Source organism: Cervus canadensis, chromosome 11 (genome assembly GCF_019320065.1).
Source record: "Cervus canadensis isolate Bull #8, Minnesota chromosome 11, ASM1932006v1, whole genome shotgun sequence".
Classification (NCBI taxonomy): domain Eukaryota; kingdom Metazoa; phylum Chordata; class Mammalia; order Artiodactyla; family Cervidae; genus Cervus; species Cervus canadensis.
The window spans coordinates 3,137,159-3,164,042 of record NC_057396.1 but is presented as its reverse complement, the minus strand read 5'-3'; the positions used below and the strand labels follow the sequence as shown (position 1 = coordinate 3,164,042).

Sequence of the window (26,884 nt, the reverse complement as noted above, 5' to 3'; positions counted from 1 at the left end):
GTCTCTTGTACTCCTGTTTAATTTACCTATGGATAGTTGCAGAAGAATGATATCTCAAGACTGCCTTACCCAATTCATCCATAGAGTCAAGGACTTTCTGCAAATTCTTACTCAGATATCAAATAGGCAAATAGAAAGTTGTAAGCATTTGATTTACATTGACTAGCTCATTTCTAAAATAACGTTCATATCTTAATACACTGAAATTGTTTCCTACATTCTAAATCATTTTTGAAAGAGCAAGTTATCTCTTTCTAGTTAGTATGCAAGGGCATGACAAAAAACAACACTAAGTGACTAATTTAAAAATGAAAGATATTTGCATCTAAAAGAATTCAGAGCCAGTTCTAACATTTTATATGAAACGTATTTATTTAATTTAATCCTCAGCTTCTTATGCCAGTTATTTACCAATAAATTGTTTTAATATTAAAGAGTGTTTTAGATATTATAGAAAAATAACATCATGTAAGAAATGACAGAATTGATATAAGATCCTGGGGAATGGGTTGCTAACTGTCCCAGAGTTACAACATCTAATCATTTAGAATCTGTGAAAATCATCTTCTGGAATCAATTTAATATTAGTATGCTTGATGCACTCAATATTAACTTACTGATTTTTAAAGAGGAGTGCACATCAAATTCAGCTCATGTATCAATAAATGGCAAATCTTTGGGGAAAATGTATTTTTGTCAAGCATTATTGTTGCTCAGAACTACTAAGTTGGAATGCCTCAACAATTATATCCATATTTCAATCACAACACAAACTATGAAAACAGGTTTCCTTATTACTATCGGGTTTTCTATGGCAAAAGTGAAAGTGAAATTTCCTGTCATGTCCGACTCTTTGCGACCTCATGGACTACACAGTTCATGAAATTCTTCAGGCCAAAATACTGGAGTGGGTAGCCTTTTCCTTCTCTAGGGGATCTTCCCAACCGAGGGATTGAACCCAGGTCTCCCACACTGCAGGCGGATTCTTTACCAGCTCAGCCACACAAACACACCATAATTCAGGAAAGTCATGCTCTCCTGGAATAAGTTAAAAAAAAAAAAAAAGGATCTCACATTGTTAATTCCCATAAGTCACTTCTCAATGCCTAGTCCAGTAGAGTTTAAGACCGACAGTTTTTCCATGTTGAGATGTCAGATTTTGTGCTATATACTTGAGTAAATACACACTGCCTATAAATTCAAAGGACTTTTTTTTCAAGGAATCATAGTATAATTTCTGTTAACTTCAGTGGTCATGCTTCCTTGACTTCCCTGGGGGCTCAGTGGTAAAGAATCCACCTGCCAATGCAGGAGATATGGGTTGATCCCTGAGTTGGGAAGGTCCCCTGGAGAAGAAAATGGCAACCCACTCCAGTATTCTTGCCTGAAGAATCCCATGGACAGAGGAGCCTGGCGGGCTACAGTCCATGGGGTCATAAGAGTTGAACATGGCTTCGTGACGGAACACAGGCATAGGTACATAGTGGTCATGCAAGGATTCAGAGAGTAATTACATGGCTTGTAGAATATCCATATAATTATGTGCAAATTTGCTGTTATCAGCATGTTCATCAGAAGACATAAATGCAACTTGAATTTCAAATTACTTATTTTAAAATTTTGAGCAGCTTTAAGGTTGAAATTATTGGCAAAAATTGGGTTTTGGAAATGCAGTTATCTATAGATTTCCATTATCCATGCTACCCTTTTCTCCATTACCCCCTAGGAAACTGAAAGTTGGATGTACTAACTTGTCCTAATATCTTCAGTCTAGAAGCTTTTACAGACAAGTTTTTGCTTATCTATTACTTGTGAATTTGAAAAAAAGTGAAATTCTAGCTGAAATTCTGGCTTCAATACTTGGCAGTGTTATGTCTCCTTTCCCTCCCTCTTCTCTCTAAACTTTTAATATCCTCATACTTACCATTTTCAAGTCTCTTCTTAAGGAGAAATAAAACATCACTGTCACCTCATCTCCCTTCAAATAACAGTAGAAGCAAAGCATAAAATTTAATTTAAATATATTAACTCTTTTATACTATTTAAGTACTTCACCTAGTGTATTTGTATTTTATTTTAGTGTTTATAAAATTTTGTGATCTATGTATTCACATTCAATTTTAGAATCTTGTTCTTTGATATCATGAAAAATTCCACTTTTGATCAGTCTGGGCAAATCAGAAAAAAGGATGCTCAATAGATATTCACAAATGACAAGTTTGTTTCTACACATCATCATTAAAAGATTATTGTAGGGGCTTCCCAGGTGGCTCAGTGGTAAAGAATCAGTCTGCCAATACAGCAGATGCACGTTCAATCCCGGGGACAGGAAGAGCCATGGAGAAGGGAATGGCAACTCACTCCAGCATTCTTGCCTGGGAAATCCCATGGACAGAGGAGCCAGGCAGGGTAAAGTTCAGGGGGCCGCAAAGAGTCAGACATGACTCAGTGACTAAACAACAGCAACAAATACTAGTAGTAGAAAATGTTTTAGAAACCCTATGAAGTGCATATTTTATTTGACACCTAATGGACCTCCATCATCTATAACTATTTTTCGGTTTTCACTCTTTTATTCACTATCCCGTTTCTTATACATCAGGATAAAAACCATGGATTTATATTTTTAAGTTGCAAAAGCTGACAAGAACAGCTGAAATATTAAACGTGACTTCCTCTTGCTTCTGTGATACACGCAGGCGGTTCAGCATCAGGGGAATGATAAACAATTAAACCAGCACAGTTATACAAGTGTAGAGACAACGGTGACTTGCCAATGTTCAATGAAAGGGTACAGATCTGCCTCAGGGCCATTTCAAATAAGAGATTGAGAGATGGAATCCAAGCCAACAGGGGAGATAGATGTTTACTCTGTCAGAAATCAGCAGAATGTCGCCTTGAATACTCTAGCAAGGTTATTTCAGTAACCGAAGGCATTCCTAATAAAGGCTCAAGCCTAACTCTATGGAGTGGGTTGATATAAACTTTAGAAATATACCAAATTATTAATATCTCCAATTTCACAAACATTAATTGAGCAGCTAAAAGGTGTCCGTTGCTACAGATGTTCAGTCACTAAGTCATGTCTGACTCTGCAAGCCCATGGACTGCAGCACATCAGGCTTCCCTGACGAGAATGAGAGCTTGCTCAGACTCATGTCCATTACACAACAGTGATGCCATCCAACCATCTCATCCTCTGTCACCCCGTTCTTCTCCTGCTCTCAATCTTTCCCATCATCAGGGTCTTTTCCCATGTGTCAGAGATCGTACCAATTTACTGAAGATAGAGGATGAACAATCCCTCAACCCTGAGTGCCTCTGAGGATCGGTCTCAATCTCCTGAAAGTGAAAGTCGCTCAGTTGGGTCCGACTCTTTGCAACCCCCATGGACTATAGTCCATGGAATTCTCTAGGCCAGAATACTGGAGTGGGTAGCCTTTCCCTTCTCCAGGGGATCTTCTCAATCTCCTAGGAGCCATAAAATAATATCAGTGCCCCAGGTTCGCCCTCAGAGTTTCTGAGTCCGTGTGACTCTGACAGCACCAGGCACCTGTATTTTGTTAAAGCTCCCCAGGTGACTTAACATTCAGCCACAGTTGATACACTCAGGTCCTAGGATCTCACATTGCTCAGTCATATCTCTCTGCAACCCCATGGACTGTAGCCAGCCAGGCTCCTCTGTCTATGGGGATTCTCCAGGCAAGAATACTGGAGTGGGTTGCCATTCCCTTCTCTAGGGGACTTTCCCAATCGAGGGATCAAACCAGGTCTCCTGCATTGCAGGCAGATTTTTTTTTTTTTTTAACCATCTGAGTCACCAGGGAAGCCCCCTTAGAGAAAATACAGAGATACAATAGCAATGCAGTAGTAGGATAAATAAATGCTTCTCAAGTACTCCACGCTTGAGAAGTCTGGAGTGGTGGGCTTCACAGAGAGACAACAAGGGGCAATAAGGGCTCCATAAAGGAAGTGAAGCGGTCACTTCAGAATCGCAGTAACCACAGCTGGCTAACGTCTCTTGGCAAGTACTATGTGTCAGGTGCTCTGGATGGCACCGCTAACAACCCCTGAAAGCAGGTATTATCATACCCACATCGCCAGTGAGGAGACTGAGGCTCAAGAAGAACCAGTGATGAGCTGAAAATAACCACACAACTTGTAAGTGGCAGGGTTAGGATTTGAACCAAGATGCCTTGCCTCTAACTCAACATAATGTCTGGGGAAAAAAATAAGTAATGAATTTAGGTGATTTTTAAATTTTAGTATTTCAAAAAAGTAGGTGTCAAGTAGGGCTGACCCTCAAATAGCTGTCATGGTTAAGATACTTGATGACATAGTCAAGTTTTATCATTTCTTTGTCCAATGCCATTTTAATTTTTTTTTTTTCTGGGGTTCTCAAAGCATCGTGAATATTTTATTTTCTTTCCAGTTGACCTGCTGCTGCTGCTAAGTCTCTTCAGTCGTGTCCGACTCTGTGCAACCCCACAGATGGCAGCCCACCAGGCTCCCCCATCCCTGGGATTCTCCAGGCAAAAACACTGGAGTGGGTTGCCATTTCCTTCTCCATCAAGTAGACCTAGTAGAGATCCAAAGACAGCAATGCCTTATAAAAAAGCATTTCCTTTTTTGAGTTGGATACAAAGTGAGCGCTGAGGAAATTTGATTTGAGAGTTACACTGTCCTGCATGCAACATCCTAGGTGGCGCTAGTGGTAAAGAACTTGCCTGCCAATGAAGGAGATGCAAGAGACCTGGGTTCCATCCCTGGGTTGGGAAGATCCCCTGGAGAAGGAAATGGCAACTCACTGCAGTATTCTTGCCTGGAGAATCCCATGGACAGAGGAGCCTGGTGGGCTACAGTCCATGGCGTCGCAGAGTTGGACATGACTAAAGTGACTTAGCACTCACACACGCATGCAGCATATCTCCATAACATCAGGGCCACCAGTGACTCTGTTGTCCCCACTTAACTGTGCAATTTAAGTATATGAGATTACGACCTAAGCCATAAGTAGCAGATTTAGGCAGGAGTTAACTAATTAGTTGTTTCAGCCTACATGTTCTAACAGATTGCCCTTACCAACACAAACATTATCTGTAAAAGGGCCCAGGTTCACAATTCCTGAAAGTGAAAGTCGCTCAGTCATGTCCCACTCTTTGCAACCCCATGGACTGTGGCCTGCTAGGCTCCTCTGTACGTGGAATTCTCCAGGCCAGAATACTGGAGTGGGTAGCCTTTCCCTTCTCCAGGGGATCTTCCCAACCCAGGAACCGAACCCAGGTCTCCTGCACTGTAGGTGGATTCTTTACCATCTGAGCCACCAGGGAAGCCCAGGAATACTGGAGTGGGCAGCCAATCCCTTCTCTTTAAAAGGACCTCTGTTATTACAAAGTATAAGAAATAGGCTATACTGTATTAAATATCTTTACATCTGTGATGCAAGTCAGCCTTATAAGACTTCCAAAAAAATGTTAATAATAACAAATCTTATCAAATGAAGCAAGAACATAACAGACTAGAAATTATACTTTTATTCAATAAGGGTAATTACAAATTATTTCTCTATTAATTTGAGTTAAATATTCAAATAAACACTCACATCCTGAAATCATATTACCCAGATGCAGCATCTTATTTTTGAAGAGTTTAAGTATTATGGTTTTAACTCTTGATGTTTTAACTCTGCCTGAATATTCTTTTCTCCTCCCTTCACTGTGTTTTTTCTGAACCTTTCAACTGCATGTGTGCCCTCACACGTGTGCAAAATATCCAAGATCTTTGTTTCTTTCTTGGGACCTTTACAGCCTATGAACTACCAAGGATGCCAAGCCTATGGTAGGACCTTATAAAATTTTTTGGAATGGACACTGAATGAGTAGAGTTGGAATCTTCCAGAGATCTGACCACTGCTTTACCAGGAGCCTCTCCGGCAAACACGGACTGAATCCTGGGCTAATTCAACACTCACATCCATCAGAGAGGTACAGTGGACTGTTAGACATGCACTGCCATTGGAGGCAAGAGACCAGGATTCTCCTTTCTTCTCCATTGCCATGCAGCCATTGGAGAGCTATCCAGCTCCCCTGACTTTGGTCACCTCTACTATTTATGGTGGGACTAAAAATGTCTTGTTTGCCAAGAAGCACAAAGTTGATCCAGATGATTTTATAAGGTCTTTTCTAGCTCCAAACTTTGACTGACTCAAGTCTTTCTTAGTCCCATACAAACAACACAGTTTGGGCAAAACACAGAATATCATTTGAAAGTGCTGTGAAAAGATAAAGAAGAATGGGCTAACAGTACTCATCTGATTTAAGTGTATTAAATATATTGCATTGCAAATTCTTACTTGTTACTATTAGCACTCGTATCTGCTTATGAAGAACCGTATCTCTTTCTTACCTTTTGACTTCCTGTCATGATACGATCTGCCTCGATGATGAGGGGTATCCAAATACAGATTCTCAAGATCTTCTTGCCATGATTCTGGATTGAAGTGCTTGAGCAGCTCTTCCACAGTATCAAATTCCGCAATGGTTTTGTCCAGAGCATCCGCAGTGAGAGTGGGGTCCGTTACTGATGGAGAGTGATAGGATACCCCCTAAGAGTGACATACAGCTCAGTGTACTCAGAAAAAGTGCATTGCTACGAAATACAAGTCACACAACCTTACGGAAGAACACAGACTTCCGACTATAAGACGTCACATATCTAAATATCATGCTAAGCCCCTATGCCATAGTCTTGCCATATTCCTAAATAATTACTTGGTAAATCATAGTCATTTGCTTTATTGCAAATCAAAAACAGGAAGATCATAAAATACCCAGCTCATCTGAACTATAATTATTAAAAATGATACCAGATAAATGGAAATATCAAAATAAGTCATTAAATGTCTTGGTTCAAAGTCCCAAATCATCATATCCATATCAACAAATAATGGTAATAGGTAAATTATGAACTCCTTTTATCTTCCATGCAAACCGTGAGTAATCCATTTCATCTTCCATGCTTAGCCTCAATGCCCCCTCTTTATAGCTCACATAGCACAATAGATGTTCTCTGAGCAGTGTTTAAATTTACTCTGGAAACATCTTGATAAAATTTGGTATTTTTAGCAACTTATTGTCAACAAGAATAATAAGCCATGAAACTGGCTCCCTTGACTTAAGACTGGAAGATTCACTTGGGTGTGTATGTGTGTGTATATGCATTGTGTGTGTGTGTGTGTGTGTGCATTTTAACTGCTATAGTTCCTAGGGATCCCTGTTGCCATTAAAACATTCTTAGGAATACTCTTTAAGTGGGATAACATCATAGAAAGTCTGGAAGGGATTATGTATTTTGCCATGGAATATATTCCCATATAAATTTCTAAGCACTTACTTCACTAACCCTTGTACAAACTAGAGGTAAATGAGCCATGAGTCAAACATCTCTGTAAAAATTCATGACCCATTAACAAGGGAATGGAAAACACATAGTCTCCAATGTTTTCTAAATGTCTTTAAAGAAATTGCTAAACAAATAATATCCTCCATGGGCAAGTGCCTCATATCTCTATAGGAAAATAAAAATTAATGAAAACTTACATTTCTGAAACTTAGCTGCATTCCTAATGAGAAATAATATGCATATGCATTATAGAGTCCCAGACAGCAAAGCCCACAATTATTTTCAGACTTTCAGGTGAATGCTTTTACTTTTTAACAAATCAAGAGCAAAAGACACTTACTCTTGGGGGAACTGTCTGCTTTTAGCAAAATTAAGAAGTTTTCAGTTTAGTTCATTCGCTCAGTCATGTCTGACTCTTTGCAACCCCATGGACTGGAGCACGCCAGGCTTCCCTGTCCATCACCAACTCTGGGATCTTACTCAAACTCATGTCCATTGAGTTGGTGATGCCATCCAACCATTTCATCCTCTGTCATCCCCATCTTCAATCTTTCCCAGAATCAGGGTCTTTTCCAATCAGTCAGTTCTTTGCATCAGGTGGCCAAACTATTGGAATTTCAGCTTCAGCATCAGTCCTTCCAATGACTATTCAGGACTATTTTAGGATGGATTGGTTGGATCTCCTTGCAGTCCAAGAGACTCTAAAGAGTCTTCCCCAACATCACAGTTCAAAAAAATCAATTCTTCAGCACTGATCTTTCTTTATAGCCTAACTTGCAAATCCATACATGACTACTGGAAAAATGATAGCTTTGACTAGATGGACATTTGTTGACAAAGTAATGTCTCTGCTTTTTAATATGCTGTCTAGGTTTGTCATAGCTTTTCTTCCAAGGAGCAAGTGTCTTTTAATTTCAAGGCTGCAGTCACCATGTGCAGTGATTTTGGAGCCCCCCAAAATAAAATCTGTCACTGTTTCCATTGTTTCCCCATCTATTTGCCATGAATGGGACAGGATGCCATGGTCTTAGTTTTCTGAATGATGAGCTTTAAGTGAACTTTTTCACTGTCCTCTTTCACTTTCATCAAGAGGCTCTTTAGTTCTTCTTCATTTTCTGCCATAAGGGTGGTATCATCTGCATATCTGAGGTTATTGATATTTCTCCCAGCAATCTTGATTCCAGCTTGTGCTTCATCCAGCACAGCATTTCTCATGATGTATTCTACATCTAAGTTAAATAAGCAGGGTGACAATATACAGCCTTGACATACTCCTTTCCCAATTTGAAACCAGGCTGTTGTTCCATGTCCAGTTCTAACTGTTGCTTCCTGACCTGCACACAGATTTCTCAGGAGGCCGATAAGGTGGTCTGGTATTCCCATCTCTTTAAGAATTTTCCACAGTTTATTGTGATCCACACAGTCAAAGGCTTTAGCATAGTCAATAAAGCAGAAGTAGATGTCGTTTTGAAACTCTCTTGCTTTTTTGATGATCCAATGGATGTTGGCAATTTGATCTCTGGTTCCTCTGCCTTTTCTAAATCCATCTTGAACATATGTAAGTTCTCGGTTTATGTATTGCTGAAGCCTGGCTTGGAGAATTTTGAGCATTACTTTGCTAGCATGTGAGATGAGTGCAATTGTGTGGTAGTTTGAGCATTCTTTGGCATTGCCTTTCTTTGGGATTGGAATGAAAACTGACATTTCCCAGTCCTGTGGCCACTGCTGAGTTTTCCAAATTTTCTGGCATATTGAGTGCAGCACTTTCACAGCATCATCTTTCAGGATTTGAAATAGCTAAGCTTAAATTCCACATCTCCACTAGCTCTGTGTGTAGTGATGCTTTCTAAGGCCCACTTGACTTCACATTCCAGGATGTCTGGTTCTAGGTGAGCGGTCATACCATCAAGATTATCTGGGTCATGAAGATCTTCTTTGTAAACTTCTGTGTAATCTTGCCACCTCTTCTTAATATCTTCTGATTCTGAATAGTTAGGTTCACACTATTTCTGGTCCTTTATTGTGCCCATCATTAAATGAAATATTCCCTTGGTATCTCTAATTTTCTCGAAGAGATCTCTAGTCTTTCCCATTCTATTGTTTTCCTCTATTTCTTTGCATTGTTCACTGAGGAAGGCTTTCTTATCTCTCCTTGCTATTCTTTGGAGCTCTGCATTCAAGTGGGTATATCTTTCCTTTTCTCCTTTGCCTTTAGCTTCTCTTCCTTTCTCAGCTATTTGTAAGGCCTCCTCAGGCAACCATGTTGCCTTCTTGCATTTCTTTTTCTTGGGGATGGTCTTGATCCCTGCCTCCTGTACAATGTCACAAACCTTTGCCCATAGTTCTTTAGACAGTCTATCTATCAGGTCTAATCCCTTGAATCTGTTTGTCACTTCCACTTTATAATCATAAGGGATTTGATTTAGGCCATACCTGAATGGCCTAGTGGTTTTCCCTACTTTCTTCAATTTAAGTCTGAATTTGGCAATAAGGAGTTCATGATCTGAGCCACAGTCAGCTCTTGGTCATGTTTTTGCTGACTCTATAGAGCTTCTCCATCTTTGGCTGCAAAGAATATAATCAATCTGATTTCAATATTGACCATCTGGTAATGTCCACATGTAGAGGTCTTCTCTTGTGTTGTTGGAAAGAGTGTTTGCTATGACCAGTGAGTTCTCTTGGCAAAACTGTATTAGCCTTTGCCCTACTTCATTCTGTGCTCCAAGGCTAAATTTGCCTGTTACTTCAGGTATCTCTTGACTACCTACATTTGCATCCCAGTTCCCTATAATGAAAAGGACATCTATTTTTGGGTGTTAGTTCTAGAAGGTCTTGTAGGTCTTCATAGAACCATTCAATGTCAGTTTTTTCAGCATTACTGGTCAGGGCATAGACTTGGATTACCTTGTTTGGTAATATTGAATGGTTTACCTTGGAAACCAACAGAGGTCATTCTGTCATTTTTGAGATTGCATCTAAGTAGTGCATTTCAGACTCTTTTGTTGACTATTAGGGCTACTCCATTTCTTCTAAGGGATGCTTGCCCACAGTAGTAGATATAATGGTCATCTGAGTTAAATTCATCCATTCCATTCCATTCCATTCCAGTTCATTCCAGTCCAGTTCACTGCTTCCTAAATGTTGATGTTCACTCTTGCCATCACCTGTTTGACTACTTCCAACTTACCTTGATTCATGGACCTAACATGCCAGGTTGCTATGCAATATTGTTCTATGCAATATTCCTATGCAATATTGTTAAGAGTTTTTATAAGAGCATAAATACCTACTATTGGTATAATTTGTTGTAATTCAAATACACCCTGTATGGAAAGGGAGTAAGTGACAGATGGGGTTTGGAGTGTAAAGTGTGAGACATGAGATAGATTGGTGAAGGTACCAGTCCAGCTCTTTAATCTAGGAGTGTATTTGTGTTTGTGTGTGCATGGCTCATAGAAGCTGAACCCTGATTAAGGCACATTACTTCTGTCTTTCACAACCCTCTTGGTACACTATGATTAAGGCAGCTAAATTTATGATTCAGCAACACAAGTCCAAGTTCCCACTCAACTTTGTATTGTCTGGATCTACAGTCTACTTGGCTCTTACTGACCACACGATGCACAATTAGCTTTGTATCACAATAATGTGGTCTAAGATCCACAAAATCAAAATTAACTGGCCAAAGTTAGGTGCATGATACCATAAGAAAGCTTTGAGATTACATTTTTCCCTCTTTTTTGAGACAAAAGCAGGTACATCAATCAAGCCATTCAACCGCAAGCAAAGCTACCTAAATGATTCTGGGGAACTCCTGGCAAGGAGCTTCCTGGGCTTAGCCTTAATAGTACCTAAGGTATAGTGTGTATTCAGACGTCTCTCCAAGAGAAAGCTGTGGAGGTGCTCTTAGTCCTTGAAGATGAGGGGGGAATCTAAGCCCTTCTAATATTAGTTTGAAGAGCAAATACAAAGTATAGGTACAATGTAAAAGTGACTTTGTGTATGAATTTTGCTGCTCTTTCCAAGTTTTGACTTGAAATACTAATGATGGTTGGGGATTCTCTGGTGGTTCAGATGGTAAAGAATCTGCAATGCAGGAGACCTGAGTTTGATCCCTGGGTTGGGAAGATCCCCTGGAGAAGAGAATGGCTACCCACTCCAACACTGTTGCCTGGAGAATTCCATGGACAGAGGAGCCTGGTGGGCTACAGTCCATGAGGTCACAAAGAGTCAGACATGACTGAGTGACTAACACACTAGCGATGGTAAAGAAAATACTTATGACTGACTAGGTCACCTACTCAGCAAAGGAGAACATTTTTGTTTCTGAGGCAATTATTTCAAAACTATTTTTGAGGGAAACACTAGTTGATTGTGCTTCTTTCAATGGCACTATAAATTGGATCTCATTCAGATTTTGTCATACGTTCATAACAATCAAACTAAAAGCTAAGTGAATTACTTTAAAATGATAAAAATTTGTAAAAAAAAAAAAATGCTCTGAAAACTGTAAACCAGTCTCAACAGAAGCAAAGAATGGTTTACATAGAAATCCAAGGGCTCTTGCTCCTGCTTCAGAAGGTTCTTGAAAATCAGAATGCTGAGGAAAGAAGTGAGGTCTCCCTCATCTTCCAAGGGGACTCAGCAGAACCTGGACTTAGAACTCAATCTGGAAGAGTTTCCAGTGGATTCAGACATAAGGCTGAGCTTGCACAAATGCACCAAATGGACGGGACGATCCTTCTCTTTAAGAGGACCTGGGCTATCCTGAGTTAGAAGGGGACTTCAAGCTTATTAATTTCTGCCCTTGGGGCAAGGAATGATGAGACAACCCTGAGCTACCATGCACAAGATACTTGAGAAGCCAGAGGATCTCCTGATAGAACAGAACATTCAGTCCTGGTGGAAAAAGCTGCCACTGGCATGTACCTTAAATTGTCAGTCAGCCTCTAACTGCCCACACCTCCTGCCTAGCCTCTTAGCTCCCCAGTACCTCAGCATTATTTTAATTTTCTCCTACATGACAATAATTGCCTATACCCAGTTAATTTCAGAGCATGCATTCCCAAGTGTCAGAGATGAACAAAGATTTTGTAAAATCACCATTAGAGACCTCGCTGATCTCCATCAGATCATATTCTAGTCCAGCAGCCACACTTGGTGAATTAAAGAGTCACAGAATCCATAGATGAGGAAATCCTGGCATCTCAGGATATTTTTAAAAAATCCCCCCCAAGAACAAAAGATAGACTATCACTTCAGGGGAAAAAAAAAATCAACGTTGACTCAGCCACACTAACATACTTTAGAATCATAGCCAACTTTTCTCCATGCTCTTAATAATGAACAACTGCATTTATCATATTTTAGTTTATTGCTACGCAAGTGCTACCCACAGGATTGGTGAAAACAAAACCTGCTCTTTCTGTACAAAGTAGATAAGTAGACAGAATACTGAGAAATGACTAAATTTGGAGGAACACAAATGGAGCACAAACCATTTTAAGTTTCAGGGTGAGTTATGTTTTATTTCTAAGACACACAGAACACAAGTCTGGCTTGCACTTAAGTTTTATCTTGCGATTAACACTGGGGCTTTTTCACATATGAAAAGACCATTGAAAATGGAAAGGTTAACAGCTTCCCCTGGAATATTCAAAAAACTATTTCAAAATTCCCCACTTGAGCTTGGGCCTTGGACCTGTTTCATATATTTTATATGGTTGGATAGTCCTTTAGTTGGAATGTCTGCTTTGAAACTCATAAATATTTAAGTCATTGTCTCCTGTGTTCCTACAATGGGTACTGACATTTCCTGGAAACCTTTCTGAAAGAGAAGGCAAAAGGGCATCTGACATAGCCCACTGTAACCTAAAAGAAGTGGAAGAACACATCATGCTTGAGATCTGGCTTTGGATCAAGCCATAGATCCTTCATGCAGCTAAAGTCATCCCAGGATTGACCTTAGCTACTACTCCATCAGTTGTTTTTGCAGGCAACAGAAAAATAAATTACTTACTGAGATAGAGCTTGTGACTGACTCCCAGTTGGTCTCTGAGGCTGCTGCAGGTTGGAAATCTTCCTAGAAGGCAAAGAAACATTCATGCGAGTCAGGCAAACTCCTGTGCAACTCATTACATGCACAGTTTCATCTCAGCCATCTGAATTTGCTTCCAGCTATGTGACAAGGGGAATACAGGCTACACGCCTGCTGAGCAGATCACCATCTGCCTTAAGCACCTCTCCTCAAGAGCCCTTGTCATTCAAGACATGGACAATTGCATTCACATATTCTTATAAACACTTGTGAAATGAAAACAAATGTGAGGACAGGAGTTCAAATTTTAACTCAGTCATCCACTGGCCACGTGGCCTCTCCTCTCTAATCCTTCTCTTCCTCTCTGCAAAAGGAATGTGTTTTTACATTGTGCAATGCCGTGCTACGCTCAGTCATGTCTGACTCTTTGTGATCCCGAGGACTGTAATCCACCAGGCTCCTCTGTCCATGGGGCTTCTCCAGGCAGGAATACTAGAGTGGGTTGCCATTTCCTTCTCCAGGGGATCTTCCCAACCCAGGGATCAAACCCACATCTCCTGCACTGGCAGATGGATTCTTTACCACTGAGCCTCCTGGGAGGCCCTGTAAAAGGCTGACGTAGGATGCTTAAATTACAGGGCCATTTTGAGGATTGACTGCATTAATTATGTAATTATAACTAGAACCTAATAAAGACTAATAATAATTATTATCAGTGTTAGTGTTTACTTGGTTTGAACTATGTTCTGTATTATGTTCATTTCTGTCAAGCTAGTCTATGATAATCTGTGACCTTTTAAAGATAAATTAACTGACAAAATGCTATTCCTGACTCTATCAAGAAATGTCAGGAAGACTGTCAGGAGGAAGGAAATGGCTGTGGGAGTGACAACACACCACCCACTCAAGGAAAGAAAGTGAAGAGCAGACTCAAAGTCTTAAAGGAATTGTGACCTCAGAGAAAGAAACTTATAAGGCAAAGTTCTTTCTGATTTGCCTGTTAATTATTCCAGTACCTGTAAGTTTCAAAAACATAATGGGAAGTAAAGCTGACTCTATCATTTTCACAAGTCACACATGATTTCTTGACACTGCTAAAATAAATCACTTTGGTTAATTTCTTCTAGCCTGATCAGGGAGTAGGAGGTATTTTAAGATGACACTGAGAAAAATTCAGCCACTCAAATTTGACAGCTTATTCACCCAAGTATGCTTACTGAATGAGAGCTAAGAACCATGTCTAAATTCCATTAACATTTTGAAGAGCTGAAATTTGCTAACTGCTGATGATAAAATTGGTTTATATATAAATGTCTACATAGAATAAACTTTGGTTGTTTTCCAGAGGGAACTGAGGCAAACGTGGGGTTCAGGAATGAACATCTATTAAAAACTGGCTGGGCATCATTATTCTAATCTCAATCTCAAGGAAGAAAGGAAAAAGAAAAATCTCTGCACTCTGCAAGGCAGAATGTACATGGAAAGAACACTGATATATCATGGAAGGATGGGTGCAAACAGATGAAGGTAAACATTTATATGAGTCTTCATAAACTGGTAAACAAGTCAAAATAAGCAAGAAAGCCAATGGCTTCTTCATGTCTTGGAGATGGTATTAGTGTGAGAATATATTTCAGATTAAAAAATGGGACACGAGTAATTCTCAGATCAGAGAATTTTCATTTTTACTCATTCATGATATATTTGTTAATCATCTATTGTGATATATTCTAAGCTGAGCATAGAATCACAAGGAAATAAGAATCTATAATTCCTCTCAAGGAGTTCAAAATGTAGACAAATAAACAGGTGAACAAACTCAGGCAGGTGCTCTGATAACTCAAGATACCACAGGCGGTAAGAAATTCTTCTTGCCTAGGAAGTGGGCTTAGAAAAATTTTGCATAAGAAGGTAACTTGACCTGAGTCTTGTAGACACAGATAAGTAGACAAGTAAACAGATGGCTATTTGCTAGAATGGTACAGTAGAAGACAATCAAAGAGAGAGCAACCTATGATTGCTCTCTATATGCCTACAATATGCTCGTATATGCTCTCTATATGAAGAGAGTATACAGAAAAAGGAGTGAGTTGATGGGGAAAGTTAATGAATCAGTCATGTTGGACATAAAGTATTTGTAGTACTGATATAACATCCAGACATGTTCAGGAAGCCATTTGTTATATGAGAATCAACCTCATGAGAGAATCCTGAACTTGAGGTATAAAACTGGGAAATTATCAGCATAAAAATGGCTGACACATATAGCATTGTGAAATTACCTAAATAAGTAATGGATTGTGTCAACGGCATAGGAAAATCAGAAGAGGAACCATCTTAAAATTTTGGAAGTGGAAAGAACTCTTAGGATTATCTAAAATGCTAAAAGGATAGGAAGGATAATCTCTTTATTTTAATTGGTATTAGAAGACCAATTCTCAGACAGACAGTGTGCTCTATATTATATAGCCCTCTTCTGGGAATGATTGGACCATCAGAACCCATTCCTCAGTAAAAAACTGTGTGGTAATTTTTCACATCATTGCAGCTAGCATGGGTAATTGTATGCCTGGGGGAAGAAAATGGAACAGAGTCCAAAAGGAAAGTCTTCTATTGTAGGTTCTATACAGTGGGTCTAGTGGTAAAGAATCTGCCTGCCAATACAGGAGACGCAAGAGATGTGGGCTCAATCCCTGGGTCAGGAAGATCCCCTGGAGTAGGAAATGGCAACCTACTCCAGTATTCCTGCCTGGAAAATTCTAAGGGCAGAGGAACTGGTGAGCTACAGTCCATGGGGCCACAAAGAGTTAGACATGACCGAACACACACACACACACACACAGATTCTATAAGTAGAGTAAGATAGGAATCTAATTTCATTCTTTTGCATTTAAATATCTAGTTTTCGCAGCACCATTTATTGAAGACTATCTTCTTCACTATTTGGGCTTCAGAATTCCAGTCAGAAATTTTAATAGGAACAAATGATAAAGGGCTTCATTAAGACCTATATAAAATATATTAATAAATTTATCTTCTCTTAGCAATATGAATATTAGACATTTAAAAGAAACCAACTTTCTTTTACATTATTTCAAAAGTTTGCCATTATTTATAAATGGCATTTGGGAGAATGGATACATGTGTGTGTACGGCTGAGTCCCGTTGCTGTTCTCCTGGAATGCCACATCATTGCTAACCGGCTATGTACTTAGTTGCTCAGTCATGTCTGACTCTTTGAGACCCCATGGACTGTAGCCCACCAGGCTCCTCTGTCCATGGGGATTCTCCAGGCAAGAATAATGGAGTGGGTTGCCATTGCCATATCCAGGGGATCTTCCAACCCAGGGATCGAACCCATGTCTTCCACATTGCAGGCAGATTTTTTACCATCTGAGCCACCAGGGAAGCCCTGTTAATTGTCTATACCCCAATACAAAATGCTTTTGGTATTAAAATAAAATAAGAAGGATGACATTTAAAATGAACTTATAAAAGGGAATGACATTCATTACAAAAATAAAATACAGAACCTCCAAATTTTGCCCTGAAAAGAGAATCTTGGCATGGGAAAGAAATAGCAATTTTACTTTCTAAATCTATACTCCTAGGACAATTTTCATATCTTCTACCATAATCTCCCAAATCCAAGATACCGGTAAATCTCCCAACTGTCTGTTAACTTTCTCCATGCTTCTTCCTTCCTCCTTACAGTCTGCATTACATAAGGCAGCTGGAATTATCTTTTTTTTCAGCTTTTTGAGAAATAGTTGACATAAAATGCTGTATAAGTTTAGGGTATATAATGTGACAATTTGATATGTATATATTGAGAAATAATTACCACAGTAAGGTTGACACATCCATCATTCACATAATTACAAGTGTGTGTGTGTGTGTGTGTGTGTGTGTGTGTGTGTGAAAGAGAACGTGTGGTGCGAATATTTAAGATTTTCTCTTAGCAACTTTCAAGTACATAATACAGCAGTCAGCAGGCTGTGTATTAGACCCTCAGAACTTACTAATCTTATTACTAGAAGTGTGTTATCAATATCTCACATTTTCCCCAACCCTTCTGCCCCCAGCAACCACCATTCTATTTTGTTTCTGTATGAGTTTTGTTTTGTTTCCTAAATGATTCCACATGTAAGTGAGATTATATAGTTTTTGTCTTTTTTCTGTTTGATTACTTAGTTCACACAGGATAATGTCCTTAAGGTTCATCCATGTTGTCAGAATGCAGGATTTCCTTCTTTATTGTGTTTGAATAAATATGTATAAATATAATGTAAAATATATATGATATATATTACAAACATATATAATTTGGATATATATCATATTTTCTTTATCCATTCATCTATCAATGGACATTTATATTGCTTTCATATCTTGGCTATTGTGAATAATGCAATGAATGTGGGGATGCAGATATTTCTTCAATATAGAGATTTCATTTCCTTTGGATGTATATCCAGAAGTGGGATTCCTGGATCATATGGTAGTTCTATTTTTAATTTTCCATACTGTTTTCCATACTGGCTGCACCAGTTTACATTCCCATCAAAAGTGCGTTAGGGCTTTCTTTTTTCCACATCCTCAGTGACAGTTGTTACCTTTTGTCTTTTTAATAATAGCCATCCTATCAGGTGGTAGGCGATATCTCACCATGGTTTTGATTTGCATTTCTCTGATGACTGGTGATAATAAGCATCGTTTCATGTACCTATTGACCATTTACATGCCTTTGGAAAAAAGTTTACTCAGGTCCTGTTCTTATTTTAAATCAAATTATTTGATTATTATTCTTTTTCTTTTCTTTTTTGCTATTGAGTGGTATGTGTTGTTTGTATATTTTTTATATTAACTGCTTATTGGATACATAGTTAGGCAAATATTTTCTCCTATTCTCCAGGCTGCCTTTTCATTCTGTTGGCTGTTTCTTTTGCTGGGTAGAATCTTTTTATTTTAATACAGTCTAATTGCTTTTTTTAATAATGCCTTTGTTTTTGGTGTCATATTAAAAAAAATCACTACTAACACCAATGTCAGGAGCATTTTTCCCTGTTTTCTTCTAGAAGTTTTATGGTTTCAGATCTTACATTTAAGTATTTAATCTATTTTTAGTTAGTTTTTATGAGTAGTATAAGATAGGGGTCTAATTTCATTCTTTTGCATTTGAGTATCTAGCTTTCCCAACACCATTTATTGAAAATAATTTCTCTCTCATATTGAGTATTCTTGATTCCACTGTCAAATATTGATTTGTTTCTTGCTTCTCAATTCTATTTCACTGATATCTTTTTAAACTGTAAATCAAGTCACTCTGTTTTCTGTTTAAAAAAGAAGCAACAGCTTTCCCTTGCACGCAGAGAATCTGGTTTCATAAAAGCTGACCACTGCTTACCGTGTCTCCTGGTGTCTTCTGTGATTCGATGTTCTCCAGTTCTCAGCAAACCCCCTCCCCTACTACCCTGACCTTCTCACAGTCTTTCAAATAACACCTCCAAGCTTCTTCTCCTCTTGGCTCTAAATTTGTTGTTGGCTGGGATGCTCTTTCTCCAAGTCTTAGCTCTCTGTTCAAGTATCAAATATTTAGAGAACCTCTTCTGAACACTCTATTTAAAATACTTCCACTCATATATATGTGTTAGTATGCTGTAATGTTCTTTATCTTTCTGGCTTACTTCACTCAGTATAATGGGCTCCAGCTTCATCCATCTCATTAGCATACTAACACATATATATGGAATTTAGAAAGGTGATAACGATAACCCTATATGCAAAACAGAAAAAGAGACACAGAAATACAGAACAGACTTTTGAACTTTGTGGGAGAATGTGAGGGTGGGATATTTCAAAAGAACAGCATGTATACTATCTATGGTGAAACAGATCACCAGCCCAGGTGGGATGCATGAGACAAGTGCTCCGGCCTGGTGCACTGGGAAGACCCAGAGGAATCGGGTGGAGAGGGAGGTGGGAGGGGGGATCGGGATTGGGAATACATGTAAATCCATGGCTGATTCATATCAATGTATGACAAAACCCACTGGAAAAAAAAAATAATAATAAAAAAAAAAATTAAAAAAAAAAATACTTCCACTCTTGGTTGCTCTGTTCACTTATCTTGCTCAATTTTATTCAAAGAATTTAGTATGAACAGAAGTGATTTTATATTTTTTTTATTGCTGACTATCTTTTTTCCCCAACTAGAAAGCATGAATTTAGAATGACAGGGACCTTGTTGATTGCTCTCTACTCTGTCCCAAGTTCCTAGCTAGTTTTGGCACACACTCCAATTTCTCTAGTCTCCAGTATATATTCAGGAAAGATGTTCAGCTGCTACCTAACCCCCAGTATAGGTAAGCAAGACGGACAGTTCTTAAGTTGGTTCGACTGTATGATACTGCAAAAGTGATATGCATTCAGTAAAAAAAAAAAAAAACCTGCACTTTAAATTTTGAATTTTGATCTTTTCTCTAGCTAGCAATATGTGATAGGATACTTTCTCCCAGTCATGCACAGGATCATGAGGGTAAACAACTGATACACCACAACCATTCTGGGCCTGTACAGTCATTCTGGTTTTCACTGTCAGTATTCAATAAAATTCATGAGATAGTCAACACTTTATTATTAGAAAATAGGCTTGGTGTTAGGTGACTTTGCTCAAGCATAAGCTAATGTGTGTTCTGGAACATGTTTAAGGCAGGCTAGGTTAAGCTATGATGTTTGGTAGATGAGATGTTAAATGCATTTTCAATGTGATATTTTCAATGGGTTTATCGGGATGTAATCTTGTCATAAGCTGAGGAAGATCTACAGTTTAATAGTCCTGTGCCATTCTATTTGTTCAGTTCAGTCGCTCAGTCATGTCCGACTCTTTGTGACCCCATGAACCACGGCACACCAGGCCTCGCTGTCCATCACCAACTCCCGGAGTTGACTCAAACTCATGTCCATTGAGTCGGTAATGCCATCCAACCATCTCATCCTCTGTCACCCCCTTCTCCTCCTGCCTTTAATCTTTCCCACTTCAAGGTCTTTTCCAAGGAGTCAGTTCCTCACATCAGGTGGTCAAAGTACTGGCGTTTCAGCTTGAGCATCAGTCCTTCCAATGAATATTCAAGACTGATTTCCTTTAGGATGGACTGGTTGGATCTCCTTGCAGTCCGAGGGGCTCTCAAGAGTCTTCTCCAACACCACAGTTCAAAAGCATCAATTCTTTGGCGCTCAGCTTTCTTTATAGGTCAACTCTCACATCCATACACAACTACGGGAAAAACCATAGCTTTAACTAGACGGACCTTTGTTGGCAAAGTAATGTCTCTGCTTTTTAATATGCTGTCTAGGTTGGTCATAACTTTTCTTCCAAGGAGCAAATGTCTTACATGTTTTTAATATCATCCTGGGGAGACGGTTAGTTTTTCAAGCTGCAGGCTAATTAAAGGCAAACTGCTTTTTTTATGGGTGCTCTCAGCAGAGCAGTGCCCTTAGCATTACTTTAAGAAATGCTAAAACGGAACAGTGACCAATCATTGAAAATGTATTAAAACAGTCCAGCTTACAAAGACACATTTCTGTTCTTTGTTACAGCAAAGTCAGATAAGTGATTTGAAAGCTATGTCCTATTTATCTGAGGAGAGAGAACTGTTCCAAGAAGTTAGGACAAACTCAGCCCTTGATTTCCTTAGTGCATGCTCCTGAAAGGTGGTATGTTCCATCCTAGAAGAAAGAAGCTGATATTTTGGCTTTATTATTCCGTTAGTCCAGGTAGGAATCTTAGGTTCTGTGGGTACCTTACTGAGGTCATCTAGAAGTCCAGTGCCCTCACTTGAGAGATAAGCAAACTGATGCTCAAAGAGAAAAGGAATTGGCCATCACCCCAAACCGAGTATTACTGAAGTCAGGACTAGAACCCAATAAGCTACTCTATCTCTTAGTCACTTTTTCTTTCCAGTTCACCAAATAATGACATGCATCATTCTATAATTATAGGCATCTTAATCTGCATTGTCTTAATCTAATGAGAATTAATTTATGTCATTAAATTATAACAAATTACTCTTAGTTCATGTCTTCACATTAAAATAGTTCCTAATTATATTTTGGCAGTGAAACTCATTATTTGGCATTTTGAAATGAAACTCCCTCCAATCTCTGCATTATACTATTTGGAGTAGTTCTAAAAACATAGATATGATTCTCAGATCTTCACTTTTTAAACAGTTTAGTACATAAGGTTTGGTTTGGATGAGAAAAGCATTACAGACAAGAACATTGGGAAGGTATATAAAAGTAAAATCTTAAAAGTACTGCATAAAAGGCACATAGATATTTATATGATTGTAGTGTGGAAGAATTGTTTCTAAGTATGAGTGCTAAAGTCAGAAAATGTAAAACCAGATACATGTCACATATACAAATCATTGTATAAATCCCCAAAATACCAAAAACAAAATTGAAAGCATAATGACAACTAGCAAACATACCGGTAGCAGATACAACAGATAAAAAGTTAATATCCTTAAAATAAACTCAAAATCAAAAGGTTAAAAAACAGCATGTTCTATATAATACAGTTTGCTAGAAACCTGTACAGATTATCTGACTGCACCGGGATAGAAGCAGCAGTGAGGAAGAAAACGTGGATTGGAGGGTGGGTACCTCCATTTACTTGGACTGACAGTATCACCCGTGTATCCTCTGGTGCAAAATAAAAGCCTGTTTTATAGACATGTTTCTCACAAATTACTAAATACAAAATTGTTCAAAGATGAAACAATAAAGGCTGTTCTAGAATGATCATATTTGGTTGCACCTAAAACATAACTAATGCAACACAAACTTTGATGTTTTTAAAAACAGTCACAGAAATATGTAGGTTTTTTTTTTCAAGCAGTACCATTTTATCTCATTTTTTGGTTGTTTTTTCTGTTTTATTCATTATTTTCCCTTTCCATTAAGTTTTATTACAGGGTATTGAATAGCTCCCTGTGCTATACAATAGGATCTTGTTTCTCAGAAACATGCAGTATTTAAAAACAGCCACAGAAACATGAAATCAGTTCAGGGTCAGACAGGCATTTTTCTGGCTTTATTTGCAGACAGTTTATGCACAGGCTGAAAGCAAATATAGCTGGGGACAAAATAGCATTCTAAGTAATGAATAGTTTCAATATTAATCTCCTGTATTTAAAGACTACAATATGGATGGAAATTTCCATTTTCAGAAAAGATATCTCCAGATAACCCTTACTTGCCATCAGTCACCTTGAGCTCATCCCACAGGGCATGTGGTATATCACAAGCTAATAAGTAAATAACCTACTCATTCCTCTACCAAGGCAAGCCCGCACACATTTATTCATTGAATGCCTGCCCTGGATGTGCAAAAGAATCCTTCTCCTGTTCCTTTATAGTGGAGCTAGGACACTTGTCTTTTGGATCTGGTTGCTACGACAGTGTTCCAAACATTTGGGATGATTATTTGTACCACCTGTTTCTGGAACTCTCGGAGGATGGCTGTTCATTTTTATCCCAGGTGATTATGCTCTACGTGAACAGATGAGCCATGAACTGTTCATTGCTCAGAGGTTGTACTCCACCATCTCTTAAAATATATGCCATTATGTGGGGTTTTTAAAAAGCATTCAACCAAAACAACCTTTAACTCACCAAGGATGATTTATTTTAGAAAAGCTTTAAAAGACATTCCCCTAATTAAAAAAAAAAAATGTTTCTTCTGTTTGCTGTTTTATATTCACTCCACACAAGCAAAAAATAAAGAAATACCTCTCCTAATTGTGCCTGTGCTTTTTGACTGAACCAATACTTAAAGGTGTTTCTTTTGAAATGGAAAAGAAACACAGAGGGATTTGACATGATTCAGAAAACAATAATGAGCAAACATACTACACCATTTATTCCTTCAGTGTATTCTTCATTTCATGACACTGCTCAGTTTATGACCCACTGAGGAAATGCAAATAAAGCTAATCTTGGAGCCCCGAGTCTTAGGATCACTCTACAGGTGAGATCATTTAAAACAAAGACCTTGATACTCTAGTACATGGATTTCTGGCATGTAATCCAAATGATATATGTGGAAATGATAGACTGATGTCTTAATCTCTATAGGAATAGAATGCAGCAAATATTGAAAACTCTTAGGTTCAATCAAACTCTGTGGTCCAACCAAATCTTTACAAGTATAATTCATTATATGCTCATCATCAAACCAGCTCTTTTACAAGTATTAAGTGAAAAGCCTTGGCTTGAGGCCAGCTTTTATTGGCAGCAACATTTAATATAAGGATATCAAGAGTTCAAGGATCAATAATTAATAAGAATCAAAGAGCATGTTTCAAAGTTAGAGGATTTTCCTGTGAAATTTAATAACATATGTTCTTAGAGCTATAGGAAGCCATGGGCATGAATCATCTATTATTGGAAATATAAGATATATATTTAATAAAACAAATATATCTTTAGTAAAAAAAAAATAGTTCTTATAGATAAGACACACTTGCAGATTTCTACTGGCTTAAGAATGAATTTTATCACCTTTTCATTTATTATTATTGATGATAAAGTATGTACAATGTTTTAATTTAAAACTCCTAGGATTCATCCTCTATTTTTTTAGCTTTTCATTCTATTGTTTAATTTTTCAATTAATTTATTTTTTACTGAAGGATAATTGCCTTACAGAATTTTGCTGTTTTCTGTTATCCATGTATTTTTAATGCTAATGTCAATTTTTTTTTTTAAGTTCACTTTCATTCTTATAAGAAACTTTTTATACTTGTTAGTTTCTGGTTTCTTCAGATGGAATTTAGTCTGGGAAACTGTTCTCAACAGGATAAACAACAATTGAGCAAACATCAGTCCAATGGGCAAAGAAGAAATCTCCTCTGACAAGCAGAAAAGAGGTCATCAATTTGGAGGTTGTCATGAGAGTCGTCTTGAGAATTAAAGAAAGCCTGATCTGTGTTTGCAGACAGAGAGAAGGGGTCTATTCAAACAGAAAAAGAATGAACAACTAGCAATTATCATCTGTATACAATAATTAAGTTGAGGAAAACATGAGGATCCTGGAGAGGAGAGATGGATGAATGAAGAAGTGGTTAAAGCCTTTGTTTGCCAAACAAGGACATCTTAGCAGAGGGCTGAACAGAAAATGGAAAATTGCAAAATGCAATCTTGCTAGTAGCTTTCATTGTGTTTGATACATATAAAGACACATGGACATTTAATTTACATCTCGAAAAGTACTGCCAGAGGTCTCTCTACAATGTGTTGCTTAAAAGCTAGTGCAGATATACATTTTGTGATTAGCTCTTATAAATACAATAAAATTGTTTAGTATTAAGAAAACTCCATGATTAATTGTCTGGCAGTAACAGGTGCTTTTTATGGAGGATAGATTATGTGACCAGCATTATAGGAAACCCTTGCACACGCTGGGGCTTCCCAGGTGGAGCTAGTGGTAAAGAACCCACCCGCCGCAGGTTCGATCCCTGGATAGGGAAGATCCCCTGCAGGAGGAAATGCAACCCACTCCAGTATTCTTGCATCCCATTCATCATTTCTGTAGCTTTAAGAGATGAGAAAGTAGGGAGAAAAGATGCTTAAAAGGAACCTGCCTGTGGAATCAAGCCTGGTTTTAAGAGGCTCCACAAACACCTGAGCCAGAGGCTGACTTCCTGCTCTTCCATCTCTGCTGAACGACTCCTCTTTTCATTTATAAAGAATCCTTTTATAACCTAAACAAATACGCTTGATTTATACTAAGTATAGGTTTTCATACATTTCTTAAATGCATTTCAAAAAGAATATTTGGCTTAGATCATCAGTAGCCTGAATATTATTAAAGATTGTGCTTTTGATAGTGCTAAGTTAATCTTAAAGATTATTTACACTACCAAGCTAAAATGGATGGCTGAGGAAATTACTTTGCTACGTTAGGAAAATTACAAGTTTGAAATGAAGCAGAGAAATATTGATCTGAATTATTCATGTTTTCTTTTCCTTGCATTTAGCACAACTCCTGGTATATAGTGAGTACTCTGTTTTTTGTTTTGTTTTTGTTGATGGGGGAAGTAACACTTCATACTCAAAATTCAACAAACCATTGCACTTTGTCTGGATGACTCTGTGCTGAAATCCACACCCCTAAGAACTAGGAAACTTCTCTCTACTCTGAAAGTGAAAAGTGAAAGTGTTAATTGCTCAGTCTTGTCTGACTCTTTGCAACCCCATGGACTGTAGCCCACCAGGCTCTTCTATCCATGGAATTCTCCAGGCAAGAACACTGGAGTGGATTGCCATTCCTTTCTCCAGGGGATCTTCCCGACCCAGGGACTGAACTCTGGTCTCCAGCATTGCAGGCAGACTCTGCTGTCTGAGCCAGCAGGGAAGCCCCTCTCTACTTTAATGGCGCTATACAAACAGATTATCATCATGGTGGCCAAAATCTAGTTATACTATTAAAACAAATAGTTGGAAAAGTGGCAGTTACAAACACTATGAAGATTAAGGCCATGTCACCAAAATCCTTTAGCTAAAATCATTTCTTCTCTGAACTAAAATTATTGCATTGCTAATTAAAACTCCTAATATTTTACTTTAGGGAGAAAATACTATTTAAAGTCCAACAGTCAACATAGCTTGTCATACTACCAGGAAGAAAAAAAAAAAGCACTCATTAAATGTTATTCAAGCAAGTGATAGGTTTATAAAGGGGAACACCTTATTAAAAACTCAGGGGCAATATGAGCATAAAGCATTTAAAAAGCTCTTCATTCTTTTTAAAAATGTAAATATTGCCTAGGGAGGTGATTGTGCTTTTGTGACACATTTTATCCCATATATGTTAATCTTCATCCTTACACCGGGCCTGCATGCTTTCACTGGAGCTGCAAACCATCATGATTATCATTTGGCACTACAGGTTACACTGAATATAAAGTATTTAATAGACTTGCTTATATCATAGAACTATGTAATTAAATAACAGTTAATTCAAAGGACAAGCTTTTTCTTGAGCTGACTGTAAGGGGGTTTCCACACTCATTTATGTGGTTAAACTAAAGAACTGGTTACAGTAAAGTCAGAAGCAGAAATGTAGCACCCATTCTACTGCAAATCACACTTTACAAAAAAGGCTGAGATTAGCAAACGCTTGGTCTTGCAGTTCCTCTTTCCACTCCGCACCTAACTAGAAATTAATCAAAGCAGTTTGCAGGTTTCAGATCTCTAAAGAGAGCGGGCTTGTGGTCTGGGTCCATTAGCTGAGCTTCTTGGAGCAGAGTGCCAAGCATACATTGCGGACTTCATCCTGTTGAGGCTGATAAAGCTTCACCCAGAGAAAAACTAAACACTGTGGCCAGACTCTGGCTAAAGCCAGTGAAGGAGCCCTCCTGGGAACAGATGTGTACC

The 26,884-nt window shown here is 38.3% G+C and overlaps 1 protein-coding gene across 3 annotated transcripts in view; it reads right to left on the bottom strand.

The window, feature by feature from the left end:
- PDGFD (platelet derived growth factor D) overlaps positions 1-26,884 on the bottom strand; it is a 266,713-nt gene that overhangs the window by 22,978 nt on the left and 216,851 nt on the right. For 2 of the 3 annotated variants that reach the window (XM_043481506.1, XM_043481504.1), the window contains exons 4-5: positions 13,421-13,483; positions 6,406-6,604 (exon numbers count right to left, since the gene is read on the bottom strand). In XM_043481506.1, the coding sequence (XP_043337441.1) occupies positions 6,406-6,604; positions 13,421-13,483 (262 nt within the window). The remainder of the gene's footprint in view (positions 1-6,405; positions 6,605-13,420; positions 13,484-26,884) is intronic. The other variant, XM_043481507.1, reaches the window with a different exon arrangement.